The following is a 26718-nucleotide window of genomic DNA, read 5'->3' as shown; positions in this document are numbered from 1 at the left end:
TATCAGCTTCTTGGAGCCATTGGCAACCAGCATCATTTAGAGGAGTCTGTGGGGTCACTCCTGAAAGGTGCAGCACAAAACCTAGCCCTATTTTTATAAATGGGTATAACGATATTTACCACCTTTGTAAAGCCCTTTGAGAACTGCTAATGAAAAGAAAGCTACATAAGCGTTTGTATAATAAAGTATTGTTATTAAATACATTTTTACACTCCTTTTAGGGATCCAGATTAACAATTTTTCAGTGGTCATTCTTCTTTACTATCCTATACAATGTTCCTTCCTGCTGTGAGCATGTCCAGTAATCTGGGAAATTTGGAGAAACATGTTAGCTACACTTTGGTAAAGGAGACATTGGGACAAATTCTGGCCTCTGTTACACACATGCAAACTTATGCTCCAAACTTGATCACTATTTCCTCAAACAATGGACGGTTCCTATTAAAAAGTAAAAGTTATTTGGGGCACAAAACAACTCCCTTTGACATGTTTTAGTTTAATCTTTTCCTTTTGACCATTTCACCTTGACCACATTTCCTAATTGTTGCCATGTCAGAATCACAACCTTCATTGTAGCCAATAGTATACTTCTAAAGTCTACATAAATTCAGAGCTATAATTATAATTGGGACTCTGATTAAATTAAATAACCAATGGAGCCCTGTCTCTGTGGTTTATGATGGCCCCAGAGAACCCCCTAATGGTATTGCAGTCTTATTATGTACAGCTGGAGATACATTATTCCTTACATTTCTGCCAGCTGCGACACAGTTCAAATTTAATTTTCCACAATAAGGGTGAAATTGTGGCCTGACTGAAGTCAATAGTTTTGACTTTGACTCCAGTGGGACCAGGATTTCACCCTATATTTTGGTCACATTTAAATGATCATATTTTCTGTGCAATCTTAGTGTCTGCCACTATTACATTATTGTGAATTAAATTTGAGAACTGTGGAAGAGATTTCATTCAGGTTAGCATTTGAAATTTGTCACTGGACCTGTTTAACTTGTAGATCACTATTAAAATAATGGACTATCAACCCTTCTGTCACTGAAGGTAAAACTGATCCTTTAATTAAAATTAGAATGTGCCTAGTTACTCCAGATATGTGTAAAGGGAGAGGTAGCTGCAAGAAGCAGTCCCTATGCAGTGACTGGACACAGTTGCAGTCCCATTGCTGCTGACTGCAGAGATTGCTTCTGTCTAGTGCACCTCCAAGTGGGAAGGGGAAGAGAAGAGCCCCCGGCTCTGCCTAGGCACCAGCCAGCTGGCTTTATGTACACGAGAGAGTGTCCTGGACTCCGCAAGAGGCACAACAGTGAATCCACTTTGCCTGCATGCCTAGAAGCTAAAGCAGAATCACTCCTGGAGCTTCCCCTTGGATAGAGGGGCCAGTGCCTACAAGGCACAACTGAGCCCGTAGTTTCTTCATGGAACAGGGTATTGTGGTATCTGTTAACAAATACAAGATCCATGGGTCCTATGCATGCATATCCTAGTATGTGTTGTACCTCATTCAGTGCACCAAATGCCCCAACAACAATTATGTGGGTGAAACCAGATAATCATTACACTCTTGAATGAACTCATTCGGAAAAATAATAAAAGAGAAAAATACCCTATCAGTGTGGGCAAGCTCTGCTGGAGACTAAAAACCATGGTCTTAAAAGAGACACTGGCTTTATGGCTCAGTGCAACAATTTGTAACACACCCTACTGCCTGCTCACCCTTAATTGCCCTCTTTATTTTAAGTGGCCTCCTACAGCATGTGTGAACCCCTTATGCTTAACAATATGTCCCACCTTATATTTAGCTTGGACACTCTGGTTACCTTCTCCAGACCTGAGGAAGAGCTCTGGGAAGCTCAAAAGCTTGTTATTTCCACAGAAATAACCGAAGTTGGGTCCAATAAAAGATATTACCTCATCAGCCTTGTTTCTCCCATATCCTGGGACCAACAGGGCTACAATAACATTGCAAACAACAAATACATGTGTGACATTTCTGGCAAAAATGCAGAGGGAACGAAAATGTAAAAAAAAAAAAAAAATGTCATGGCTGTAGCCTAGTACTCTGCATCCCCTCTACTTGCCTCCAAGATTAGTCAGAGATAGAGTGGATAGGAATTTAAAGGACCCAAAATCCAGCCACTATTCTCGCTGTATGCTGTTCTCCAAGTCCTGCCCAGCTACAGCAGAGCAAGTAGTCACTGCGCTTCTGAGATCTGGTTGTGCTCTGGGACTCTTACAGAGCACAAGGTGGGAGTTAATACTCTATGAAGCAGCAATAACTTTCCACATATTTTACTGCAGATCTTTGATGGTTCTGGGAGGGAGGGAGGAGCATACAGCTTGGGGCAGTTCCTCCCTCCGTCCTGGCCCTGCCCTTTTTTTGCACAACCCATTGCCCATGGCCATTTTGCGAGGGAACAGGGCAGCATCACTGTAATCATTTTCCTGCTCCACATAGCCCATCAGTTGCTTTCTCTGTGATATTGCGCCTCTCTATGCCACTTGGCATGGGGCAGCAGAGGTGTCCGTATTAATTAATAACAAAATATATTTGAGCTACTAAAACAATAGGTAACAAGCACGGATGAGACAAATGCAAAATAGCACTTTCAATGACACAAATTGTAAGGCAGTATTATACATTTTTCTGGCAAAGACTCTTCTGTATTATTAGCCGGCTCGTGCTCAAATGCTATTACAGGAAGTCAGACAGCCTATCCTGACTCACTGGTGACACTGAATACATTTATACAACATTTTAGTTTAGGTGCTTTCTGCTGTGTGACCACAAATCCATACTGCGATGGGCCTGATCTTGCAGTCAGTGGGAGTTTTGCCTAAGTAAGGGCCCTATGCAGATATCTGGGTTTATATCAAGGTTCTTATTTGGAATAAAACAATGCATTTTGACATGAGCTGAGTGACCAAAATGGGTTAACAACCCAGGCGGGCCACAAACTTAGTTTGGCATAGTGGTTAGATCACAGTTGTTTCCCCTGTGTTAGATTCTTTTGTTTTTAGAGAGACAGGACCCACCCAGCAGATTCCAGGGCATTTGGGAATGACAGTTATGTGAGTAGCTAGCAGGCGGTGAGCATGCATCCAGTACTTCCTGTATCATCTACCTACAAGTGACAAGTACCAAAGAGGTACCTACCTGTGAACCCACTAATTGCATCACAGTGCATGAGGACTGCTTTGTGGGGAAACCTAGAAGGGCACTCACATACATAGTCTATCTGGCACATTTCAGAAGCACAAACTTTGCTCATCAGGAGGCTGCTTTGGAGGAAGAACAGTATTTAGAGATTTTATGTATTAAATTTCAGGTTTAAAATCTAGTGAAACGTAATAGAATACTGGGTAAGTTTTTTGTTTTTTTTTTGTTTCCTGGAAGTGAAGGTTGTTTTTTTCCCCTTTAGTTTAGAATGTTCATTTTTAGAATTTGCGGAGGGAGGAAGACTGGATCCACAAGGTTGGTTTTGTATCAAAAACTGATGTTAAGTATCAGAGTAGCAGCTGTGTTAGTCTGTATTCGCAAAAAGAACAGGCGTACTTGTGGCACCTTAGAGACTAACAAATTTATTTCAGCATAAGCTTTCGTGGGCTACAGCTCACTTCTTCGGATGCACAGAAGCTGATAATTTCTCAAAGAACAAAATACAATGTTTCTAACTTCAACAACATGAAATTAATTGTCACTTTCAGGTTCAAAATCCACACAACTGGCCTCTGTCCAGCAATGTGTGCTGCAAGGCAGCCTCTGTGCCTGCACAGTGTCTCAGTGACTTCTGTTTAGGTGCCTAAATTAGACTGGTATATTTGGGTCATAAATAATTAGCCTAATTTGTAAGGATGCTGATCCAGGGTTTCCCAGTCTCCATAAAGTCTGGGTGTGCAAGCTGTATAAACTCCATAAGAAATGGGGAAATCTGCCTGTTCTTTAATGCCAATAATGAGTGTTGGTAAAAATTAAGGTAAAAATGTCTGTGCATGCTTAACTTTAAGTATGCATTCCCAAAGAACCAGGACCTTAAATAAGCACTGCAAACCTCCTCCGCTGCAAGTCTTGCCTGGGGAAACATTAATGAGTCTGCAGTAAAAGGGTGTTCATCTGGATCCCTTAAATTCAAAATTCTTTCTTTCCACATGTGGTTATGTCTCAGGGAAACCTTCCTCCTTACCTAGCCAGGTTAGTGTGGACTCCTAACAGCGGGGAAGCCAATCCAAGAGTGCAGATTCCCTCTTGGTTATGTCCCCCACGGAAGGGGGTACCCGAACCTCGGTTTATCCACACCAGTGGCTGTACCCCGAACATAAATCGCTCCCTCAAGTCCTATTTACCCGACCTCAGTCGTGTCCTAGGGCACAGTTTACCCTCTTAATAGTTCCTGCCCCCCCGTCCGGTTATCCGAACCAGCGATTACCCGTGCGGGCCCTGAGTCACTCCCAACCCCGCTTATCCGCCCCCCAGGGCCTTGCCAGCTCCCCCAGCACCCGAACCTCGGCTCTGCCCCCGGCTGTGAACTGCCCCCTACGGATCGGGGAGGGGGGGGATTAACCCCTCCGCTCCCAACCCCGAACTCCCCCAGCCGGCCCGCGAGCGCTGCCACGGCTCGGCCCAGGCGGGACCCCGAGCGGCCGCCGCGGGCAGGGGCCCTGCAAAGAACGGGGGAGCGCGGCCCCCGCCCCGCCGTCAGCGCTGCTCTGCGCCCGCCCACCCGGCGCTGCTGAGGCGCCCCTGTTTGCTGCGCCCGCCCGCGCTGGAAGCAGCCGCTGGCTTCTCTCCCCCCCAAAAGCAGCTGCGGCCGGATCCAGCGAGCCGGTGCCTGGGGCCGGGCCCCGCGGCGCGGGCTGGGAGGGGCAGAGCCGCGGGGGGAGGAGCCGCCGTCGCCGGATGCTGTGAGGAGGCAGCTCCGGCTCCCCTGCGCTGCCGGCCACTCACCTGGGCGGGCAGCGGCAGCAGGAGGAGGCGCAGCCGGCCGGGCTGCCCCGATCCGGCCCGGGCGCGGAGGAGGCCATGGCCCCGGGAACCTAGCGGGGCCGGCGCCGCGGCACGTCCCCGGGCCCCCTCCCGCTGGGGAAGCCGGGCTCCCCGCAGCCCCCGCACCGCCGCGGCCTAGGACTCCCGGGCGGCCCGTCCTCGGCGCGGGGCCCGCCCGCCGCCCGCCCGCAAGATGTCCACGCGGACGCCGCTGCCCACCGTGAACGAGCGGGACACTGAGAACGTGAGTCCGGGCGGGCCGGGCCCTGGGCGCGCTGCGCCGCGCTCCCCCTCCAGCTCCCGCGCCGCCCCCGCCGGGCACCCCGCCCCGGCCTCCTTCTGCGGCTCGCCCAGCCCAGGTACCAGCGCCCGGTTAGGCCGCCGCCTCCCTCCAAGCCCAGCTGGGCCGCTCCCCCGTATGGCCGCTCCGGGCGGGCCAGGCACCCTTCTTCAGCCCTTCCTCCCAGGGCCTGGATCGCCTAGTCCTCCGGCTCCCCTCGTCCCTAGACCAGGCACCAGTCTCGTCCTGCGCTTCTCCCTCCCTCCCTCCCGCAGTCTCTGCGTGAGCCAGGCACCCCCCCCGTGCCCCTTTCCTCCCCCTGCCCACACCTCTGAGCCACACTGAGCTCCTCTCTCCCACCCCCTAGGCTGGGCAACCACCTCTGACATACCCAAGCTGGACAGTTACTTTTGTGCATTGGCTGTTTTGTTCAGGTTGGTTTGGAGTCTGCATCTCCCCACACCAGCAATCAGGTTTGGTTATGTCCTTCACTCAGGGCAGGTCTACGCTAGGTCAATGTAACTTATGTCGCTCTGGGATGTGGAGAAGAAACCCCCGCTCACTCCCCCCAGTGACGCAAGTTACAGCGACTGAAGTGCTGTCCTCACCGCCATTGTGTTGGTGGGAGACGCTCTGGTGGACTAATTATGCTGATGGAAGAGTGCTCTCCTGTGGGCATAGAGCGTCTTTACCAGATGCGCTACATCGGCACAGCTGCACTGATGTAGGGCTTCTAGTGTAGACCAGTCCTCAGGCTTGGCCTAGCTGCACGTTTCCTCTCAAGAGGCTGGTTTGCACCCTTTCTATATTCTCCAGCCTCTCCATACACCAGAGGAAGGAAACCTTTTATGCTCTTTCTGCCTGGGCTGGGCACGCTACTCCATCTTGCATCCCTTAGGTTGAGCTGCTCTCACTCTGTAGCCCTTTGGGGATGGGTTATTCTTTGCATTCCCCTTACTGTACTTCCTCTGATACAGCCTCAGAGGAACAAGATGCATTCCCTTGACTAGTACTCCACTGGGCTACTTAGCTGCATCTCCATTTGTGCTCTTCTTAAACATCCCATGACCCTTGTCTCTTTGCTCCACCGCCGAAGTGGTGCCTTATAGATAGGGCCCTTCCAATTTCACGACTCTGAAAAATGCATCACGGACTGAAATAAGCCCTTCCCCAAGAAGTCTGATTTCCTTCTGTCGCTAGGAGTGCCCCAGCCAGGGGGCTCCTAGCTCCGGCTGGGCTGGGGAGGGACAGGATTTGTCCACCCCCTGCATAGCTGCTTCGGGGCGGTGCGGGGGGGAGCTCAGACCCACCTCCAGGAACCTCCTGTGACTGCAGGAAGCTATGCAGAGCTGGACTCTGAAGGCAGCACAGAAGTGAGGGTGGCAATCCTGTGACACCTGCCCCCTGCCCCCCCCACAGGTTTGCGACCCTCCCCGCAATCCCGTTTTGGGTCAGGACCCCCACAGTTACAACACTGAAATTTCAGATGTAAACAGCTGAAAATGTGAAATTTACCAATTTTCAAATCCTATGGCTGTGAAATTGACCATAATGGCCTGAATTTGGTAGAATCCTACTTACAGAGCAGAGGCCTAAAATAATACTGGCCACCATAAAGAGGGTGGATATTTCCAATGTTAAGCTTGTTATTAGGTATATCTCTATATGTTATCTCATAGAACTGGAAGGGACCTTGAAGGTCATCGAGTCCAGTCCCCTGCCTTTACTAGCAGGACCAAGTAGTGATTTTCCCCCAGATCCCTAAATGGCCCCCTCAAGGATTGAACTCACAACCCTGGGTTTAGCAGGCCAATGCTCAAACCACTGAGCTATCCCTCACCAAAGGGAGGGCAGGGTAAATGAGAAGTTTTAAAAGATTTGACTTTATGTATATAAATATCTTTTATGTTCCTTTCCAGTGGTGACATTTTATAGATCTACACAGTGGAGGCATATGAGATATAAAACTTTTTTTGTCGGGGTACGGAATAGAGGGATGCAAACCTAAAACAAATAGTCTAGAAAGTGTCTATCATTAATAGCTATATTAGGAAAGTAATGGAAGGAGTAGGAGGAAGAATGGAGACAATATACAAGAACTGGCCTTATGTCTACACATACTGTTTCTAGTGGGCAGATATGGTTATTAGGAAACTGGAGGGAATGTGAGTGGGAACAAGATACATTTTTATTTATATTGCAGTAGTATACGAAGTCCCTAACTAAGATTTGGGCCTCATTGTGCTTCACAGTGTATAAACATATAGGCAGCCTATAGTGCCTATTCCAAAGAGTTCAGTCTAATATGAAATAAGAGACAGGCAGTAGGGAAGGGAGGACAAAGGTAACAGGAATAAGATCATATGGTTACATAAATTAGCATAACTTAATTGTTCTGTATCTGAATTTTTTAATGTACACAATTCAGTGAAACTTAACTGGCATAACAAGCCATACTAGCTGTAGCCCAAGTGTAAAAAATATACATTAATATAATTAATCTATCCCTTACTGTTGAACAACCGATCTGTAACAGATGTCAAAGAGAAGTGAGCCCCTTCATATCATGTCACATCACGTGGTATAGTTGGAAAATCCTTTAGTTGAGGTAAAGGCAAAAGAGGAGAAATAAGTTTTGTAATTATAAATACCTTTCCTTATTTATTGTAAAGTTCCAGGTCTGTTGGTTCTTTTTGTCCTGCAGAAGACAAAATGTTGGGTGATAGTGGAGGTTGGCCTTTTCTTGCTTGCTTTGGTAAAGCTAGTAATGGCTTTAGCCATCTTCCTGACACACAGGCCACTTAGCCTCCCAGTCTGGGAACTCTTTGGAATTCCATAGTCAACTTCAGCTGAACTTTTTGGATATTTTTAGTGTTTTTTGTGTTATAGTAGCACCTAGGAAATGCAGCCAATGATCAGGGCCCCATTGTGCAGTGTACTAAAGAGACAAATAACAAAGAGATCAGTCTCTGCCCCAGAGAACTTGCATTGTAGGTGTCAAGCAGCATATAACAAGTACATAAAATTGTGTGGGGATGGGGTGGGGTGGAAGGATGAGATAAGAAAACGAACAGAGTTGAAAAGAAAAATAGAAGTTGCAGCTTGCCCCTTGTCTAACTAATGCCAGGTAGAAAAAATTGCAGACCTAATGGTAGGTTGATTGTAGAGAGGTGTTTTAAGAAGGGATATAGAGGAGAAGAAGGTAGCTTTATGAATTTTGAGAGATTCCCCTAAAGCTTGGTGGTTGAATGAGAGAACATGGTAGTTGGAGAGGCAGGTGGGATGCCTTTTTGATGACAGTGAAAGCTTGAGTATTACTCCTGAGGGAATGCTGTGCCACTGCACATGCATAGAATTTATGTCCTCTGCATATTTCTTTGCTTTCCCGTAGAAAAATGACTTTCTGGCTGGGAAGCAAAGGGAAGCCACAAGAACAATCATGTGACCCTCCCCAGCAGTATGTTTCGGGTTCCCAGGGTAGCTCGCAGGGAGGTAAATCGCTGTGGGGCAAGAGGCAGGACTGGGGACCCAGCTGTTGGCTCCTTCCCTGTGCTGGGCTCAGCTGCTAGTCCCGGTTGGGCTGGGGAGGATGGGACTTCCTCTTCCCCTGCACAGCATCCAGGGCCAGGTCAGTCCCTCCCCCAGATTTCTCTCCTGGTGGCAGGAAGCTCTGCAAACCTCCCTGCCCCCGCTTCCTGCACCCATTGCTCCTCAGCTGCAGGGAGAGGGATTCCTGTACAGGGAGCTGCTCCCCCATCTGCCCAACCCCTGTGCATCCAGACCCTCCCGCTGAGCCTCACCCCCCCACTTAGAACGGCCCCCTTGATGAACCCCATTTCCCCTGCACCTGGATCACCCTGATGAGCCTCGTGCACCCGGATCCCCACCCCACTGAGCCCCAGCCAGCTACACTGGATCCCTGCCCCACTCCCCCAGCATCTGAACCTCCTCCCACTGAGCTCTCCACAACCAGACCCCCCCCCCTGCCAAGCTCTATCCCCTCACACCTAACCCCTGCCCTGCTGCTGAGCCCCAGCCACCTTCACCTGGACCCCCCTGCAGCATTCCATTACCGTTGCACCCAGAACTACCCCAAAAGCCCCTGTGAATCCAGATTCCCCACCCCCCCATACCCGGATCCCCCACTGAGCCACCTACACCCAGATTGCCCCACACAGAACCCTCTCAACCCACACCTGGATCCCCGCACATTAAGCCCATCCAAAGTTGGATCCTGCCTTGCTGAGCCTGCCTGCCCAGACAGAGGGGCAGGAACCTGGGGTGTTCCTGGGGCAGGCCGGGTCCTTGCGCTGTGTGAGGGTTGGGTGCAGCTTCACCGCTAAGCTTGGCTACACTTGCAGATGTGCAGTGCTGGGAGTTACAGCTGTGTTCATACAGCTGTGTAGGGAAAGCGCTGGTGTGTGGCCACACTCACAGCTACCAGTGCTGCAGTGTGGCCACATTTGCAGCATTTGCAGCGCTGTTGGGAGTGATGCATTATGGGCAGCTATCCCAGCGTTCAAGTGGCAGCAACGTGCTTTTCAAAAGAGGAGGGTGGGGTGGAGTGTGACAGGGAGCGGGGGAGAGAGAGAGAGTGGATTTTTGGAGCCGACACTGTGTGTCAGCTCCCTGCCTTGAAAAACTGAACATTTCCTCGACCCCTCATTCACTCTTAACTGCAAATAGCCTGCAGACCAGATAAGCAGCTGCTCCAACGGACTCCTTTTCTCCCCCCTCCCCCCCTTTCTCTCCTCAAGCAAACACTAGGCTGTAGACATTCATCCCCCTGCCTGCCTCATTCACAGCAAGGTAGTGGGTTATCTCAATTGATTGTTCACAGTCAGTTACAGATTGATCACAGCAAACAGGAGCTGTGTTTGTTTTTTAGATAAACAGCTTCTGGAGCCCCGAGTTCACAACAAAACAAAGAGAGTAATTTAGTTAAAAGCATTCTGGGATATCTCCTAATACCCTGGAGGCCAATAACAGTGCTGGTGTGTGGCCACACTTGACGAGCAGCGCTGCATCACCAGTGCTGCACTCGTTATACCCCAAGCAGACCAGGTGTACAGCCAGCACTGCAGCCAGGGAGTTGCAGCGCTGGATGTGCCTTGCAGGTGTGGACAGTTACTAAGGCCTGGTCTACACTAGGGTGGGGGGGGTCGAACTAAGGTACGCGACTTCAGCTACGTGAATAGCGTAGATGATGTCGAACTACCTTAGTTCGAACTTCTTACCTATCCAGACGCCGCGGGATCGAAGTCCGTGGCTCCCCCGTCGACTCCGCCACCGCCGTTCGCGGTGGTGGAGTTCCGGAGTCGACGGGAGCGCGTTCGGAGTTCGAACTATCGCGAGACGAGATAGTTCGAACTCAGAGAAGTCGAACACTACCCATCGACCCGGCCGTAAGTATGGACGTACCCTAAGTTGCAGCTCCTGTAAAGCCTCCACCAGCGCTGCAGGGGCGGGGAGCTGCACAGTGATCTCCTGCCTCTGTGCAGCCAGTGGCCTGTGCTCCCCAGTACCATGGTGGAGCTTCCATATTCATTTGACAAATAAAATTTGCAGAATTTTAAAACGTGTGCAGAATTTTAATTTTTTTTGGCACAGAATGCCCTCAGGAGTAGAGTATGTAGCTTGAAGTATACTATGATGGGAAAAATTGTGTTTGTGTTATTGGATTGGAAAAGATTGTGTGGCAGGAGAAGTATACTCAAAGGTCACCTGTACAACAGTGTAAGTGCAATGGGACACTATTATGAACCCCCACCATGACTTACTATTTTCTGGTTCATGAAGATAAGGATATTAACCTATTAGATACCAATAATTCCCTGAGTGTTAATTTCTCTTTGGGGGTTAATTGGACCGCCTTGTACAAATGGCTAGCAGGGAATAAGCAGATTAGTCAATTAATTGCAGCAACCTGGACAAAAGTACTAACATGAAGTCTGGCTATTTTGCACCAAGGAACTGAAATTCTCCTGAGGAGAAGGATAAAACTGTGAAAGTGGTGGTGAGGGAGATAAGGGGACAGCATGGGATGGGTTAATTGGGGTAGTATTAACTATGCTATAGTTAGAATATTTTTATTGCCTGCATTTGCTTTACATGATAAGAACATATGGTTTTGGTTTGGGGAGAGGGGGGTGTGGGAGAAAATATCCTGACAAGAATTCTTTCTTTCAGTGCCTTAAGCAACAGCATGGCCTGGTTTCTGAGCCTTGTGGGTTCAAAAGTACACTGTATCATTTTTTTTTCTACACAATTTGATGGAGTGGTGTGAATATTGGCCATATCATCTCCATGTCAGATTATTTTTCTCTGTATGTAAGTGTGCCACTAGGTTGTACATGGCTTAGGTGGTGGGAACGTAAAATGTCGTCATCCTTCTGTGGGAGATGATTTTTGCTTCTGTCAAAGTTGCACAGTATTATTGCATCCACAGAGTGGGTTTCAGTGCTCTGGGGAAAAACCAGTTGTCCAGACGTAGTATTGTAGAACAATATAGATGAAATGTGTGATACCTTTTTAAATGTAGGTCAGCATCTTTGTTTTTTACAAAACTATGTCAACCAGTTTGAATTTAGTAGGCATATACATTTTAAATGAAAAATTAATCAGACATATGGGGGAAAAAATTAATTTCTGACCTCTCTGTTAAAGGAATTCATCTCATAATTCTGTTCTTGAGTTCATGTTTTTTCAGGCAATTCTTCTGTCAAACAATATTTTGATTTCTTATTAAGTAGAAGAAAATGTTTACAGCAAAGCATGTTGGAAAAAAATCTCCACACATGACTTTAACTTTATTTCCTGACTCTGTGGGTTTTAAGGTTCATATGTAACAGTAACATTAATTTGCTTGTGTTCCACATCCTGAAAATTGTAATGTGTAACCAATTAGGATTGCTTGTAACATTTAACCAGAAAAACACTAAATATGTGCAATGTTGCCAAATTATCATTGCTGTTGAGACCTTCACTTTTTCTTACATTGTGATTTTAATTCTGCAGACCTAATTTGCATGAATGCAACTTTTTGAATTTAATACCTTTTGTCTTTTTTAAAAAGGAGAAAACTAATTTTCCTTTTCAAAGAATAAATTGGGAGCCTTAAAATGGTTAAATTATTAGAAGTTAACACTTCATTGTGAATGGGTTAAGTTCCTCTCTGTGCTGCTGCTGTTTGGATGGAGTCAGTTTTCTATACGTTTTTAATGGTGATAGAACAACAGAAAAGATTGAGCTTTAACGTTCCCTTTAAATGAAAATACAGCATTTGTAAAATATTGTAAAATCTGGCAAAATTAGACTGATCTGCTGTTTGTATTTGCATTTATGGTTTTTTTTTTCTGGCCCCGAAGTTAAGGAAGTTGAGTCTTTTTGAACAGTTTGAAGTTTCAGTAAAACTTAAGGGCGTGTTTATGCTGTAATAAGTTACAAGTGGGTTTTTTTGTTTTGTTTTTGTGTTTTGCACTGGTTGATGTCTGCAATCAGAAGCTATTGTGTGGACAGGGCAAAAGCAATTTTACTACCAACCTCTCTGAGAGCTGTTCAATTAGAGTGAAAATGTGTAAGCCTTGTTTTTGTTACAGTTTCCACCACTGGTAATACTGAAGGAGTTTCACTGGTGCTAGCACAATTCCTCTCTCTCCCCTCCAATTTTCCAAGTGCAAACAAAGCCCCAAAATACCCTTCATGCAGATTTAAGTTACTGCTGGGACAGAGTATCAGTTTGGTGATCAGGACAAGCAGGTAGAATGTACCATGATGTCCCAAAGAGAGTGTGGTTTCTTTGGCAATGTTCAGAAGTGATCTTTCAATTCATAGTATGTATTTCCTCCACCTCCCTTCACCAAAAAACACTGCTCCTCAATGTAGCCAATGCCAAGTTTCAAATTCTGGCCCTTATCCTTTAACCATTTTTTAAATGTGTGGCTATAATTTAACAGTACAGATTTTGTTTTTCTTCTCTCCAAGATTTCAGAATCACTGGAGGGATTTTGCTAAAACTCTTAAAATTGCTCTGGTGTCTTCTGCCCTATATAATATACACCTTTGGGCAGTGGTAAAGCATGAAAAGATTCAGAACAAAAGGTAAATGTTTTGGAATGTTATGGGCATGTGAAAACAAGAAGTTGAAAATGGAAACTAGTCTATAACCTTCACTGTAGTGGAAGTTTGAAGTACATGCTATAAAATAGCTTAACAGTTTTTCTTCAGTTTTGACTACAGAATCAATTTTTATTCTTTTCTCCATATCTTCCTTCTCCCCCAAAAAGTTTAATTTACAGTTAATTTATAGCATTATTTTCACTTCCCCAGTTCATAAGTGAACTTTTTTTTGGTAGTCTCTCAGTCCAATATTAAAGTAAAACTTTCAATTTTAACTGTAGGTAGTTTTCCTGTAATTAAATGTAATGAAGAATAATACTGTGTGATGTCTTCTCAGGCTAGATAATTAGCAAAAAGGTCTTACAAAACTCAAAACTGACCTTGAGACAGTCTCAGTATTTAGAACAAGATAGGATATTGCGGATTAGGCAGAATTTTGGCAGGTATCCCAGGGAAACCAAGGTAAGAAACTGCAAATTGTTAAAATAGTACTTTTTGCAAGTCTGGTTTCCTGTCCTATTTTCAACTTAATTTACATAAATATGACCAAACTCATGCAGTAATTATAGCTGTAAAATAAGTCTGAGGTTGCTTCATTGAAAGGTATATGTCATATGTAGGTTAATTTTGCATCCTTGTGAAGCTGAGAAGACAGATGAGGAATATTTTTTCTTTTAGATGAATCTTAAGGTTTTTTTGTGTGCAAACTTTAAAAGCAAATATTTACTTTTGTCAAAGGACACATGTTCACATTCATTGTAATAGGCTTCTGCCCAGTTAAATTCAGCCGGGCTACAATTAACCTTTAAGGCAATGAACCAGACACAATCAAGTAGGAATGGCATGGTTCATACTGTAGTGGCAAATCAATAGAAGGCTGTTTACATGTAAAATATTGAGTAGACTTTCTGTGCATCAGCTTGTAAATCCTACAGTGATATGCATTGTTCTAAAATTATTTGTCCTATCAAGACAGATGATTTGCCTTCACTTTGATGTGCACCTGTATCATTGTGATTGTGAGAAGCAGTAGATAATAGTAGAACAAATTAATATTTTTGTTGAAGTAAATACATTTTCTTTACTAGCTTTCAAGTGTTATGGCTTGCTCTTGTTCAGTTTGAAAACTTTCACCCAGTTTTAGAGTGTTGACCACTCTAAACTCCTACTGAAGTCAACAGGATTGGTAATTCCTCAGTACTAATCAGGAACAAAGCCCTTTGTGTGAAAAATGGTTTAGATTTGAGTTATTTTAAAAATACTTAATAAAATTGATTTGAAAGTGGAAACATTTATGTTTACATCCAAGTGTTTTCTGCACTGTTTAGAACTCCAGCTTTGCTGTGCTGTGGTAATGTGGGAGGATCAAAAAGTTTCACTTCTGTTGTGGTAAACTTCTAGTTATTTTCACTGTCTTCAGTAAAGATGTATACAAATCCTAAACAAACTTCTTCAAAAAGCAAGTAGTATAAGTTATGAGATAACTTGAACTAAAAACAAAATCTGCCTGAATAGTATGGGAAGTCTCTGAAAATCTTCAGGTATCTGTTTAACCCACTAAATGAATGAATAATTTCATAGTACTTCAGATGGGAAATCTTAAGATTGATAATGTTGATTGAAATACTGTAGAAAGCTTATTACGCAAGCATATTTAATTTACTCATAAGTGCAGACAAATACCAACACTGATCAATATAGAACTGTCAACAGCATTTTCTGCTTAGGTGGTTGAGTGGTATTGCAGAATCCACTTCTGTTTTGTATTTGCTTTGTGTGCTATATGTGAGTGTTACAAAATGAAGGATGTTAATGAAAAGAGAAAGTAGCATTCAAACATAAAATAACATGTTAAAATAATGTAATATGTTCCAGTTAATCCATAGAAATGAACCTAAAATAATAATTTTTTCTACACCGGTCTTTTCAACTAATAAGACTGTAGATATGAAACTAGTGTTATAAGAAAGGACCTTATTTCAACTCTGGTACTAAGAATTCACGCAGTACATATAGTGGAACATCTGTGGCCACCTAAGATCTTGTGGTTCTGTTTTGCAAGAGTAAGCGATGTTATTAGTGGTGACAAATTCTTATTTATTATTACAGTAGCGCATAGAGGCCCAACAGAGACTGGGCCATTCTATGAGGCACCATACGAAAACATAGTAGTAATGTCCCTGTCCTGAAGAGCTTACAGTTTAATCACCAGTCCTGCAAACCTTTAACACAGCTGAACTCTAAGCACATGAGCAGCCCAATTTAATTAATTGGGACTACTCATGCTTAGAGTTAAGATCATGCACAAGTGTTTACAGGATCAAGATGTAAACAGAGCAGGCATACAAAGGGTGAAAAAGGGATACAGCATACAAGCAACTGAGCGGGAACGCATCTATAGAGGGGTTGTGACTTGCTCAAGGTCACAGAAGAAGACTGCAGCAGAGCTGGAAATTAAACCCAGATCTCCTGAGTTCCCGTCCAATATCTTAACTACCAAAAAAAACCCATAATTGAAAATAATAACTTGAAGATAGCATAAGAAATGTCAAAGGATTGAAGAAATAGATGTATTTTAATAGCAAAATAACTCTTTACTACTTTTTTGTAACCTCGATGAATACATTAAAAATACTGTTGAGTAATTACATTCTGTAATCCTAAATTTCTGTTTGAATTATCTCATGTTCTTAATTTTGTGACTTAAACTGTTATTTTGTATGTCCTTGCATTGTTTGAACAGCTTCCATTGTTCCTCCCCAACAGTGATTGCAAGTCAGTAGTGAATGAAATGGACTGCTTCTGAAAAGCGCACACAGATATGTATTTGTGCATACAAAATATGATGACTGCATGGCCGTGAATATTGTGGTTTTATTGGCTTGAGTTTAGGTGACATTGTTACTCACCCACCAATAAACACTTTATACCACACAACACCATTGTGTATTCTCTGTATGTAGTATAGAGAGTGGTTTTTTTTTAAATGTTCTTGTCTTTAAACACTTCTGTTGGTATTACAGCATGTTACATTTCCCCCACATAAAATGATGCTGCCTTAGTTCCAGGGAGTCCAGTTTTCAAGGCTTAGAGGGAGAAAAGATAACTAATTTTAGACTTTTAATAATACAAAATATTTTTTTTCCATATTTAAGGTTGGACTTGTAAGATCCAATATCTCTGGTCCTGTTAAGGGCAAGAGCGGTATCCAGTCCAAAAATAAGTTTCCTGTTTCTAGCCTTGCTGGGTCCTGAGGTATTGAGCTCTAAACTGCTAGCGGTCTAAGGTTCAATATTCATTATGTAACTTCAGAGGTTGAATTGGGAAAGGGGGAAAACAAATGTGGTATTCCCAAGCAGAAGGGATAAAAATCAATGATATTTTAAAAATAAAAACATTTTATAATTAAAATGGATTTTCTTAATTAAACAAGTTTTAAAAATCTATTTAAAAATAAATTTGAAAAGGATGACACCTGTGTTAAGGCCTAAACTTTACTGTATTCTATTAATTTAAATGAAAAACATTAATACTAAGCAGTTTATGTTTGCTGCAAAGTTTTAAAGAAAGTTAAGCCAATGAACTGTTGACTGAGTGCCTGGAACCAGAGTTTGTTGAAGTGCTAAGCCAGGCTTTGACAGCAGTAGCCTCTTCTGCAGGCATAGAGAGAATATTGCTTTGATTTAAATCAGTCTGGTCTGCATTCATATCAAATCCGACCAGTTGAAAAGCTATAATGACCCAGCATTCACAGTAGGTTGTATAGAGTTCAAAATGTGATTATGCATGCTTTGGTCTGTTTGGCAGTAGTCTCTTTGGGAAGTGCTCTCTACGTGAGGCTCAGGTGCTCTGCCATGCTCTTTGATCTTGTCTCCTTCTCGGATGGATGATAGAGGGAGAAGTAGTATTCTTAGAACCACCTCTTCATGGTGCCAGAAGCACATGTGTGCAGATCTTCATACTAAGGTCTTCTCTCTGCTTTCTGTTGTTTGTTCAGTAAATAATAAAATCTCCTACAGTGAGATAACTTGCACATTAGGATTATTTCACTGTAAAATCCTAGAAAAAGTCATTTTGTAATATTTACTGTGAAGTTAGCACTGTGCCTCTGCTAAAGATGGCTGATTATAGACAGGTGAGAGGAAAAAACACTTATTCCATTGTAAAAAGAGTGGAAACAAGGCAACTGTGGTTTTACTGAATGGTAAACTAAGCAGGCCTTGCTTATATAATCTATTTGAAACATGGTGATAGGATCTCAACCACCACCTCAGCTGATTCATTCGAATAGATTTATTATTACATCCTTTCTAATATCTATCATCTTGGGACACATATTACTTCTGTTCATTATGGTGCTACGATAAGTTACCCTCTTCCTTAGGTGCTGACTTCTGCTCCCGCCAGTGGGTGCTCGACCGCCCCCATTCCAACCCCTTCCCCAAAGTCCCGGTCCCAACTCTGCCCCTATTTTGACTCCTTCCCCAAATCTCCTGAGCGCGCCACTTTCCTGCTCCTCCCTCCAAGCACACCGCCAAACAGCTTTTTGGTGGCGGCAAGGCAGAAAGCACTGGAAGGTAGGTGGAGGAGCGGGGATGTGGCACGCTCTAGGGAGGAGGTGGAGGAGGACATGGGGCACCCCGGGGGGAGGAGCTTGGCTGCCGGTGGGTGCAGAGCACCCACAGATTTTTCCCTGTGGGTGGTCCACGCCCTGATACCCTCTTCCAAATGCTAGTCCTGCAAACCATTAAGTAATACCCTACTGTGTGTGTGTGTGTGTGTGTGTGTCTCTCTCTCTCTCTTCAAACTGTACTTACTACCTCCAATTTTTTTTGTTCATTAATGATGTGAACCAAATTGTACACAATACTTAGTATCTTTACCAGCGTTACATAGTTATCTTCTCTTTGTCAGGCAAGTGATAGCTGTGTGTGTGCATCCTAAATAGCATTTTAAGAGGGAAATAATCTGACTCAGAAAGTTCTGATGAAGAGACCAAAGAAACACTTTGCAGAATGTTTTGAACCTATTGGTGAAAAGGGACTATTAGACTGTAGACTATTACAATTTTAAATGCTCAGCCAGATGACAAGAATGTTTTTTCCTTAATCAGTGTTTTTTTCCCCCAAGTAAGTTATCACATTTTGTTCTGTACTGGGTGATATAATAAATACGTAATGAGAATTCCTTTGTATGAACTGAGATTAAACATTTTCAGAAGTTGTCTGTTGAGAGAGAGCATATTGTTTTGTTACTGTAAGGCAGTATATTAACTGTAACTTTCTTAGCTAAAAGTATCTTCATAGAGGGAATGTCTGATTTCTCCTTAGACTGATCTCACACTTGGTAAAGCAACACGCATCTTCTCACGTATTTATACCTGCTCCTGTATTTTTCACTTCATTCATCTGATGAAGTGGGTTCTAGCCCATGAAAGCTTATGCCCAAATAAATGTGTTAGTCTCTGAGGTGCCACAAGGACTCCTAGTTGTTTTTGCTGATACATACTAACACGGCTACCCCTCTGAAACCTGATATAAAGAGTTATCTGATAGGTGGGTAATATCTTGAGGAAGAATTATGAAGCAACAGAAGATTTTAGAGTGTATATTACAGCTACATGTATGGCTCTAGGGAAAAAAATACTCACATGAACTAGTGAGGTTTTTTTTCCCAAAAACTCGTCTCTAAAGGATACACACTTGACCTTTAGCATCTTCAGTTGTTTCTCACCTATGAGTTCTGAGACTTGCTACAGGATAGGTACTTTCTGGAAACTGCATTTGCCACCTATGTCCATGGATAATAAATTTGCAAGTAAGATTTCATCAGAAATTTCAGGATGAAAACTCTTTGCTGAGTTACTGAATAAAACAGGATTCCCCAGAAGAAAGCATAGAGCTCTTCAATTTACAAAGGATTACAAATTTTACAAAGGATTACATATATTCCTTTCCTAATTAGCAATTCTCCAGATACTCTAGAAGAAATTCTGCACAAGAAGATGAAGTCATTCTTTGAATTTCCTCCATTCTATTTAAAATAATCTTTATTCTTCAGGAACAGTTCATGATTGGCAGATTCACTTTCACTTCAAGGTGATGATTAAGTGGATTCTAACAATTTGGGGAAAATGGACACCCAAAAAATCTGGGAAGTTTACTCCAGAAAAGTGAAGGCATATTAGAAAAAATAATTGTTGTTTCAGAAGTTGAAGAATATATGGAAATATACATTATAAGCTACATCTTTTCTATTTTATCTTTGAGAGAATATTCTCATCTTTTTTGCAGCACTCAATAAATTGAGAGGGTTATGAGGAGTATAGGTTATGAAGACTCTAAACAGATCTGAAAGAAAATACCAGTTTCACATGAAAACACTAAAATTTCACTTATCTGTTTTAATATCTAACTTAATTTTTAATTAGATATAGAATTAGTAGAAGCATATTGCAAAGGAAGCATTATGACATGTTTAGTTCATGTCTGCATCAAAGTATGCTTGACAGAGGTGGATTTGTTGATGTAGACTCTAGTGTGAAACTACAAGCTCAGATGCTGAGCCTGTTCCTTCCTTTGCCAAGATCCTGCTCTTTGTCAGTGTGGAGACTCAGCCATGGAGTTGGTGACACTACCATCAGTCAGGGCCCTGCTTCTACTTCTGAGTTTAGTGAATATTGTGAGGGGAAAGGGAAAGAGGCACATTTCTGCCCTTTGTATCAATATTGGTTTATCTTGTCCATTCTCTCTCCCCCCCCACTCTCCCAGGTCCCCACAAACACAGAGAAGGTCAGGTTAATGATCTGTGCCTTGAAAATAGCTTCTCCTTGTAGTGCTCAAAAAATGCTTCCCCCTCATGCCCTCACTGTCCCCCATAAGTTTGGAGTAAGTGAAACATCTGTAGTTTGATACGGAGAGGCTCATCCAGTGAACCACCGTGATGGTTTGCTGGATGGGACTGTTAGAAGGCTGCAGGTTGGAAGTTGTGTTTATCCCAGCCCTCCAAGAACTAGAGAGTTTGTAATGGCAATTTTTGTATCTTTGAATAAGTGTTTCATTTTGTTTTGACCTTTCCTCACCTGTAACTGTAATTTCTTTAGTTCTCCTTTTCAACCTCAATTTCATCTTTAATTTTCTTGAGATTCCACCCAACCCTCCTTTCTCACTTCCGTGGACAGTAGGTCCTATTCCCACTGTCACGTATCTGTAATATTTTTTTCTGTGTCCCTGAGACTTACTTTCTGATCTTCTCTTGCTAATAAAATAATCCAGTTCTGCTTCTTATATTTGTTAATTCTTATTCCTTGGCCCTTCTCTTCACTTTAACTCTGTCACAAGAGTATAGTTGCCATAGCTTCCTGTACATAGTTTGACTTTAAATGTCTGTGAAACTTTGTGCAATATACTTCAATATGAATGGCAGGATCAAAAAAGCCGTTATCAATGAATGAGTCCCCTCTGATCATTTAAAGACTTTTAATGTGTATCATATATTTCTCAGTTGTTTAACACTGCTTGTGACTGAAAATATGGTCTTAGAAAGGTTTAACTTTCAGAGTCTCAAATATTTTAGTGTTAAACTCAGGATAGTCTGAGCTCATGGATAGCGAGAAAATTAAAGCTCAAAAATTAAATTAGGTGAGATCATCAACTCAGGAATGCAATACCATAGGGTATTTGTAACTAAAGCTCTGATCTTGGAAAGACTTGGCACATGGACTACTTACAGGGGCACATGCTTGACTTGGTGCCCTGTAAGTGCTCAGAGGGCATAAAGTTAAGGACCTCCATAAATCTTTGTGGGATTGGGGCCATGTTTGCTAAATCCTAAAGCAATGTAACATTTTTGACACACAGGTGAATTGTTCCTAAGGAGTTAGGGTAGTCTCAACTGATTGCATGCTACTTAATCTCTTATTTAAAAAAACTGTATTAAAAATCGGGACAGAGTGCACTCCTATTGGAAGAAGGAAAGATTGTTTTCCATATCTGAAGATGCCTTTTCTTTTAGCTAAGAATGACACTGTAAGTACTGCTACATCCGACTAGTTGGATACAACATAGTTATCCTGTTTCACAGTTAAAACACAGTTTTCTCTTGAAAGATTAAAAAGGACCAGACTGCATTGTAACAGTGTTCCTGAACAGTGCAATACCCTTTTACTTCAGCAAGTGACAGTTAAAATGCAGTTCATTCCTATGGTAAGACCAAACTATTAAACATTATCAGGGAATTATTGTGTTGTCACTGAGTCCCCAACTATAGCGGTGGTTTCATTGGTGACTGTATCTTACACTTACCCTTACTTATAAAATGTCAAACAGGAAAAGGTTGCTACATTTGGACTTATAACAAAAAGCTAGTTCCACCCTTACTGTAGCAAGACTAGTCTCTGTGTAAAGTAAATCCTGAGCCCAAATTAAGAACCATAAAGTGATTTTTCCACACACTTCCTATTGATCATGTTCTTATTTGGTATTTAGAAATTCACTTTTAGCCTATATACATTTTTTATCCAAACAATTACACGTGACGTTCTCAATAAAACTGCATTCTCCAGACTGTCAATCAAATGACTGTTTAAGAGAGATGTGCATGTGTCTAATTATTAACCATTTGTGACATAAAATATTCAATTAAGATACAGAAATTCTAACTAACCAGCATAAATTCTTGTTTCATAGAGCACTCTGTATAATTTTATAAATGATGTTTCTTTAAGAAAACCTATGTTTTACATGACTTATTAAAAGGTTCATGCTGCTAATAGTAATGGTTCATAAGGAACTTAAAAAATATTTAGAGCTGGAAAACTTCTCAACATAAAAATTGTTGAATTTTAACAAGTTGTTTGCAGAAACACATCGGGAATCCTACCTAGAAGATCATGCAGGAAACCCAACTCTCCCGCCCCCAGGAAAAAAAAGGCAGCTTGATAGCCATCCAACGCAAAACAAAACATGGAACCAAGTACAACAATTTCACAACCAATGGAACACAACCTCCAGGAGAAACCAAGACAAATGACCCACCACATGGACACTACACAATATCCCACTATCATCAAAAACTCTTCTGATCAGTATGTAGGTTTCTGTATTCTCCAGTGGAGTGAACTTCTGCCCCACCATAGAATATGATAACATACTAACATGAACTAGAAGAATTCCTCCAACTCTGCATTAAGGAATTCTTTCACAACAAAGACTACACCAACCCCAATGTCCCCACTGACTGTCATAAGAAATAATCTGCCTGGACACCCTCAGAGAACAAAACCATACAGTAGATCATTACGTTGATTGCGTCAGCAAAAAAATTGACTGAAATCCTCAATAAACATTACATCCACCACAATCTCTCTACCACCGAGACAATATCTATACAGTCCTGAAATCCAACCAGCAGACAAAGGGGGTGCTATCATAGTCCTTAATTGTGATGTCTCTTGGCCTCATTGATATAGTCAACTCTCCAACACCATCTACTACAGGGGTCAGCAACCTTTCGGAAGTGGTGTGCCGAGTCTTCATTTATTCACTCAAATTTAAGGTTTCGTGTGCCAGTAATACATTTTTAAACATTTTTAGAAGGTCTCTTTCAATAAGTCTATAATATATAATGAAACTATTGTTGTATGTAAAGTAAATAAGGTTTTTAAAATGTTTAAGAAACTTCATTTAACTAAATTAAAATGCAGAGCCCCCCGGACCAGTGGCCAGGACCCGGGCAGTGTGAGTGCCACTGAAAATCAGCTCACGGGCCGCCTTTGGCACCTGTGCCATAGGTTGTTTACCTCTGATCTACTATATAGAACTCTCAGAAGATCCCACACCACAATTAACAGAGGAATTAAGGATGCCATCATATCCTTCCCCAAACAACTTTTGTCCTTCCATTTCTGAAACAGCTTCCTATATTCTTCCCTTGTAATGCTCATCTCCATTATGTTGATGCTGTTTACAGTACAGTACAATGAAATCTAAGTGCTCTGTGAGGATTGGGGCCCCCTTGTGCTAGGTATTTTACAGATATCTACACATGGACCTTACCTAAAAAGTTTACAATCTTAATTTTAAGACAAGACAAGTTTAATTTTATTTATTTATTTAATTTAATTTAATTTAATTTAATTTTACAAATATTTAAAATATTCTCTGCCGGTGCTTAAACGCTCAGCTTTCCAAATGTCTTGTTATCCTGGGTTGAAATAGAAATAGAGATTTAATATTAATCTTTCCAAAACATAATAAGGAAAGGAGAGTTTTTTTAAAATAGTTTTTCAAATGGAAAAAAACAAAACCCCATAATCGAAATAACAATATGACCCTGCCCATGCCCAGTTGATATCATTTTATCTGAAATTGTCAAGCCCACTCAGTCAGAAAAAAGACATGCAGTTAGTGGTTGGTGGTGATATTGGCGTTCCTGAGGCACTGCATGCATGCATTCCCACTGCTGCTACCTCTTGCCTCCTTTTATTGGTTTAGTCCCCTCACACACTCGGGGCACTAGCTGCAGCCCTATGTGTTCATTGGTTGGGAGTGGGGAGACATGGTAGAGTGGTGTTCCCCTATTAGGTCAGATGGTATTCCCTGAACAATGTCTGTTTCATTTTTTGACTTGGGGGCGGGGGGAGGGTGAAGAAGAGAGAGAGAGAGAGGCTATCCAGCTATGACCTCTTGTACTCTTGCTGTTTCTGCCAAGTTGGAAGGGGGAGGGGGGAGAAAAATGTGAACATGAGTGAAGAGAGAAAAGGAAGGATGGAAAGGAACAAGCAGGACAAAGGAGTACGAGGCTTGAAACACTCTGGGGTGAAGGTGGGGACTGAGATGAAGAGGGGCAGAGGACAATAAATTAAGGGAAGAACATTTCATTGATAATTTCAGGTAGTTTACAATAAAACATTTCAGTTGGTGCCATGACACAAGTACCTATCTTGTTACAAAATTAACAGTATTTAATTGTACATTTGTTATTTCATTAGCCTTTTCCTTTTTTTAAAATTATTTAAACAGAACCATACTTTAATATGAATAGTTAAACATACAGATATCAACTTTTAAACAAGTCATTTATTGGGAAGCTGATGGTTTTCTAGGGGTGGGAGAGAGAGAGAGAGTCTCAGAAGGTAAGTACAGAAAGTTAAAGGAAGAAGGGATGTAATTTGATTCTTGTCTACGTAGGCTCTCCTTGACTATCTGTACTGTAAGTACAAGATTGTGCCCATATTGAAGTGTCTCAATGATTTCAATTTCTCTGTTTTTTTGTGAAAGTTGTAAAATTACTTTTATCCATCTTTTGTGAGCTTATCTCTCCCTGTTCTCATAGTAAATTTTTCATTAGTAGATATTCTACTAATGGTTTACTCCTGTGAGCTACAGTATGACCTGTTGCCTTGGATCCACGGGTTTCTTCTTTTGCTGTAAAGGGCAAGAAAAAGTGTAGCTTCCTTGTTCCCTCTTTAAATCCTTTTTGTAGACCAACTCCCAATACATGTCTTTAAGTCCTGTTTGAGTTTTATCTCTATTTTTTCTTTTTTTATTTCAGGCTAGATTTCCAAAATATTTTTACTGTCCAGCATTTCCATATCATGAGTATGAAAGAGGATCTGGCTCTCTTACATTTTATACTGTCATGTGGGACAATATTACATATTATAGATAGAGGTGGAGAAACATACATTCTGTGAACCACATAATGCATGTGTAGTACTATCTGATTAGCATTACAACCCAATAATTGTCTGTATTCTATTTTTTTTGTTGCGTAATATTTACAGTCCGTACTCCGTAACTTAATAGCTTAATCTAGTTTGTCTTTTTAAATCATAGTAATGAAATTATACATTCTGGACAATCTTGATTGCTGAAACTTCAAACCCTTGTATGAACATTTCTAATTCAGATAGATAGCTTTGCTTACTTTATTAAAAAAAAAACTTCCATAAAAGAAAAGACCCAAACAATCTTTATAAACTCATTGTGCTTTTTCTTTTTTAATATCTTGTCTTCATCAATTTGTTTTGAGTTGTCCATCCTGAATTTTTTTTTCCAGTTATATTTTGCCCCAACATGTGAATATATTCTCATTCAGCCAAAGTATGAAAGCATCATTATTTATTTCATATATCACCACAGTCTGCTCTTTTTGCTTGATCAAGTGCCTCTCATATGTTCAGTCAGGAGCACGTTTAAGTAACAGGATGTTTTATGGATGCCAGAATTTTGGAATATGTGTCTAGCACACAATTTTGTAATGTGACTGTCTTGCCAGATTCGGTTCTGTCTGTATGCATGATGGACTGTCTCCAATAGAGACTCATTCCACTAACTAGTCTGATTTCTTCCCTAGATACATGATGCAGGATTTGTATGGGTTACTTTGATCCACTTCTAAAAGTATCCCCCCATGGATAAAAATTAGCATTCTGCCAAATCAAAAGCCTTTTCTGCATCCAGAGAGCTCCTTGAGTGCTGTATGACGTGTAGAGGTTTTCTCATATTACTTAAGGGCTTCTTCCTTTTTATAAAGCCCGTTTGGTTATAGAGTACCAATTTAGGCATTACTGTCTCTTATCTGGATACCTGTACTGTGTTTAAGTCAGAATCTTAATATCTATATCTATTAGAGATTGGTCTAGAAGACGCTGGATCCTATAAATCCTTATTTCGTTTAGATCTCAATACTACTCTGCTTGATAGAAGGTGTCCTGTAAACATTCTGTTGCATCTGAAGACAAGTGCACTTGCTAATAAGCAAGAGAGAGCTTGGCACAAATGAGCATCAGCAAGCAGAAAGTGATGTCCAGTGTTAGAACTGAAGAAGTCAGTCTGATATCATCATTGTTCAGGGGGCTCTGAAGGTGCACTCCTATTCCTTTAAGAGCTGCTGCTTTACTTCTCTTAACTAATGTGTCTCTGGAAGGGCACTATAGGGCCTGGTATCTCTGGAATAGACTCTGTAATTTTGTTCTGGGTCTGGGATGTGTACTCCTTCCCACTATCTCTCCACCTTTTGGTAAATTTTGACTCTATAACTGTTTGTAAGATTAATGACTTCTGCTATAGTTCCCCTGGCCATCTGTAAATTAAGCAGTTAATCTCCAGCAGCATCTGAGCCTTTTGGCATAATTTATTTATTAAACCTTACTTCATTTCTTTTGGAGTCTTCTGCATTGTACTACTACTGTTGGTCCAAATATTGGGCACTGACCAGTTACTTCATCAGCAAAAGGTTTAAAGAGAGAAAATTGTGCACTCTAATGCCAAGCAAAAACAGATTATGTGGGAGGGAGAATTGGAGCTAGAGCTACAAG

General features: G+C 42.0%; 1 protein-coding gene across 4 annotated transcripts in view; it reads left to right on the top strand.

The window, feature by feature from the left end:
* Positions 1-4877: 4877 nt before the first annotated feature.
* MARK1 (microtubule affinity regulating kinase 1) overlaps positions 4878-26718 on the top strand; it is a 102425-nt gene continuing 80584 nt past the window's right edge. For 2 of the 4 annotated variants that reach the window (XM_045010384.1, XM_045010381.1), the window contains exon 1: positions 4878-5243. In XM_045010384.1, the coding sequence (XP_044866319.1) occupies positions 5193-5243 (51 nt within the window). In that variant the 5' untranslated portion in view covers positions 4878-5192. The remainder of the gene's footprint in view (positions 5244-26718) is intronic. The other 2 variants (XM_045010383.1, XM_045010382.1) reach the window with 1 other exon arrangement.

The sequence above is a fragment of the Mauremys mutica genome, chromosome 3, assembly GCF_020497125.1.
Source record: "Mauremys mutica isolate MM-2020 ecotype Southern chromosome 3, ASM2049712v1, whole genome shotgun sequence".
NCBI classification, from domain to species: domain Eukaryota; kingdom Metazoa; phylum Chordata; order Testudines; family Geoemydidae; genus Mauremys; species Mauremys mutica.
This window is presented reverse-complemented; position numbering and strand designations above follow the sequence as displayed.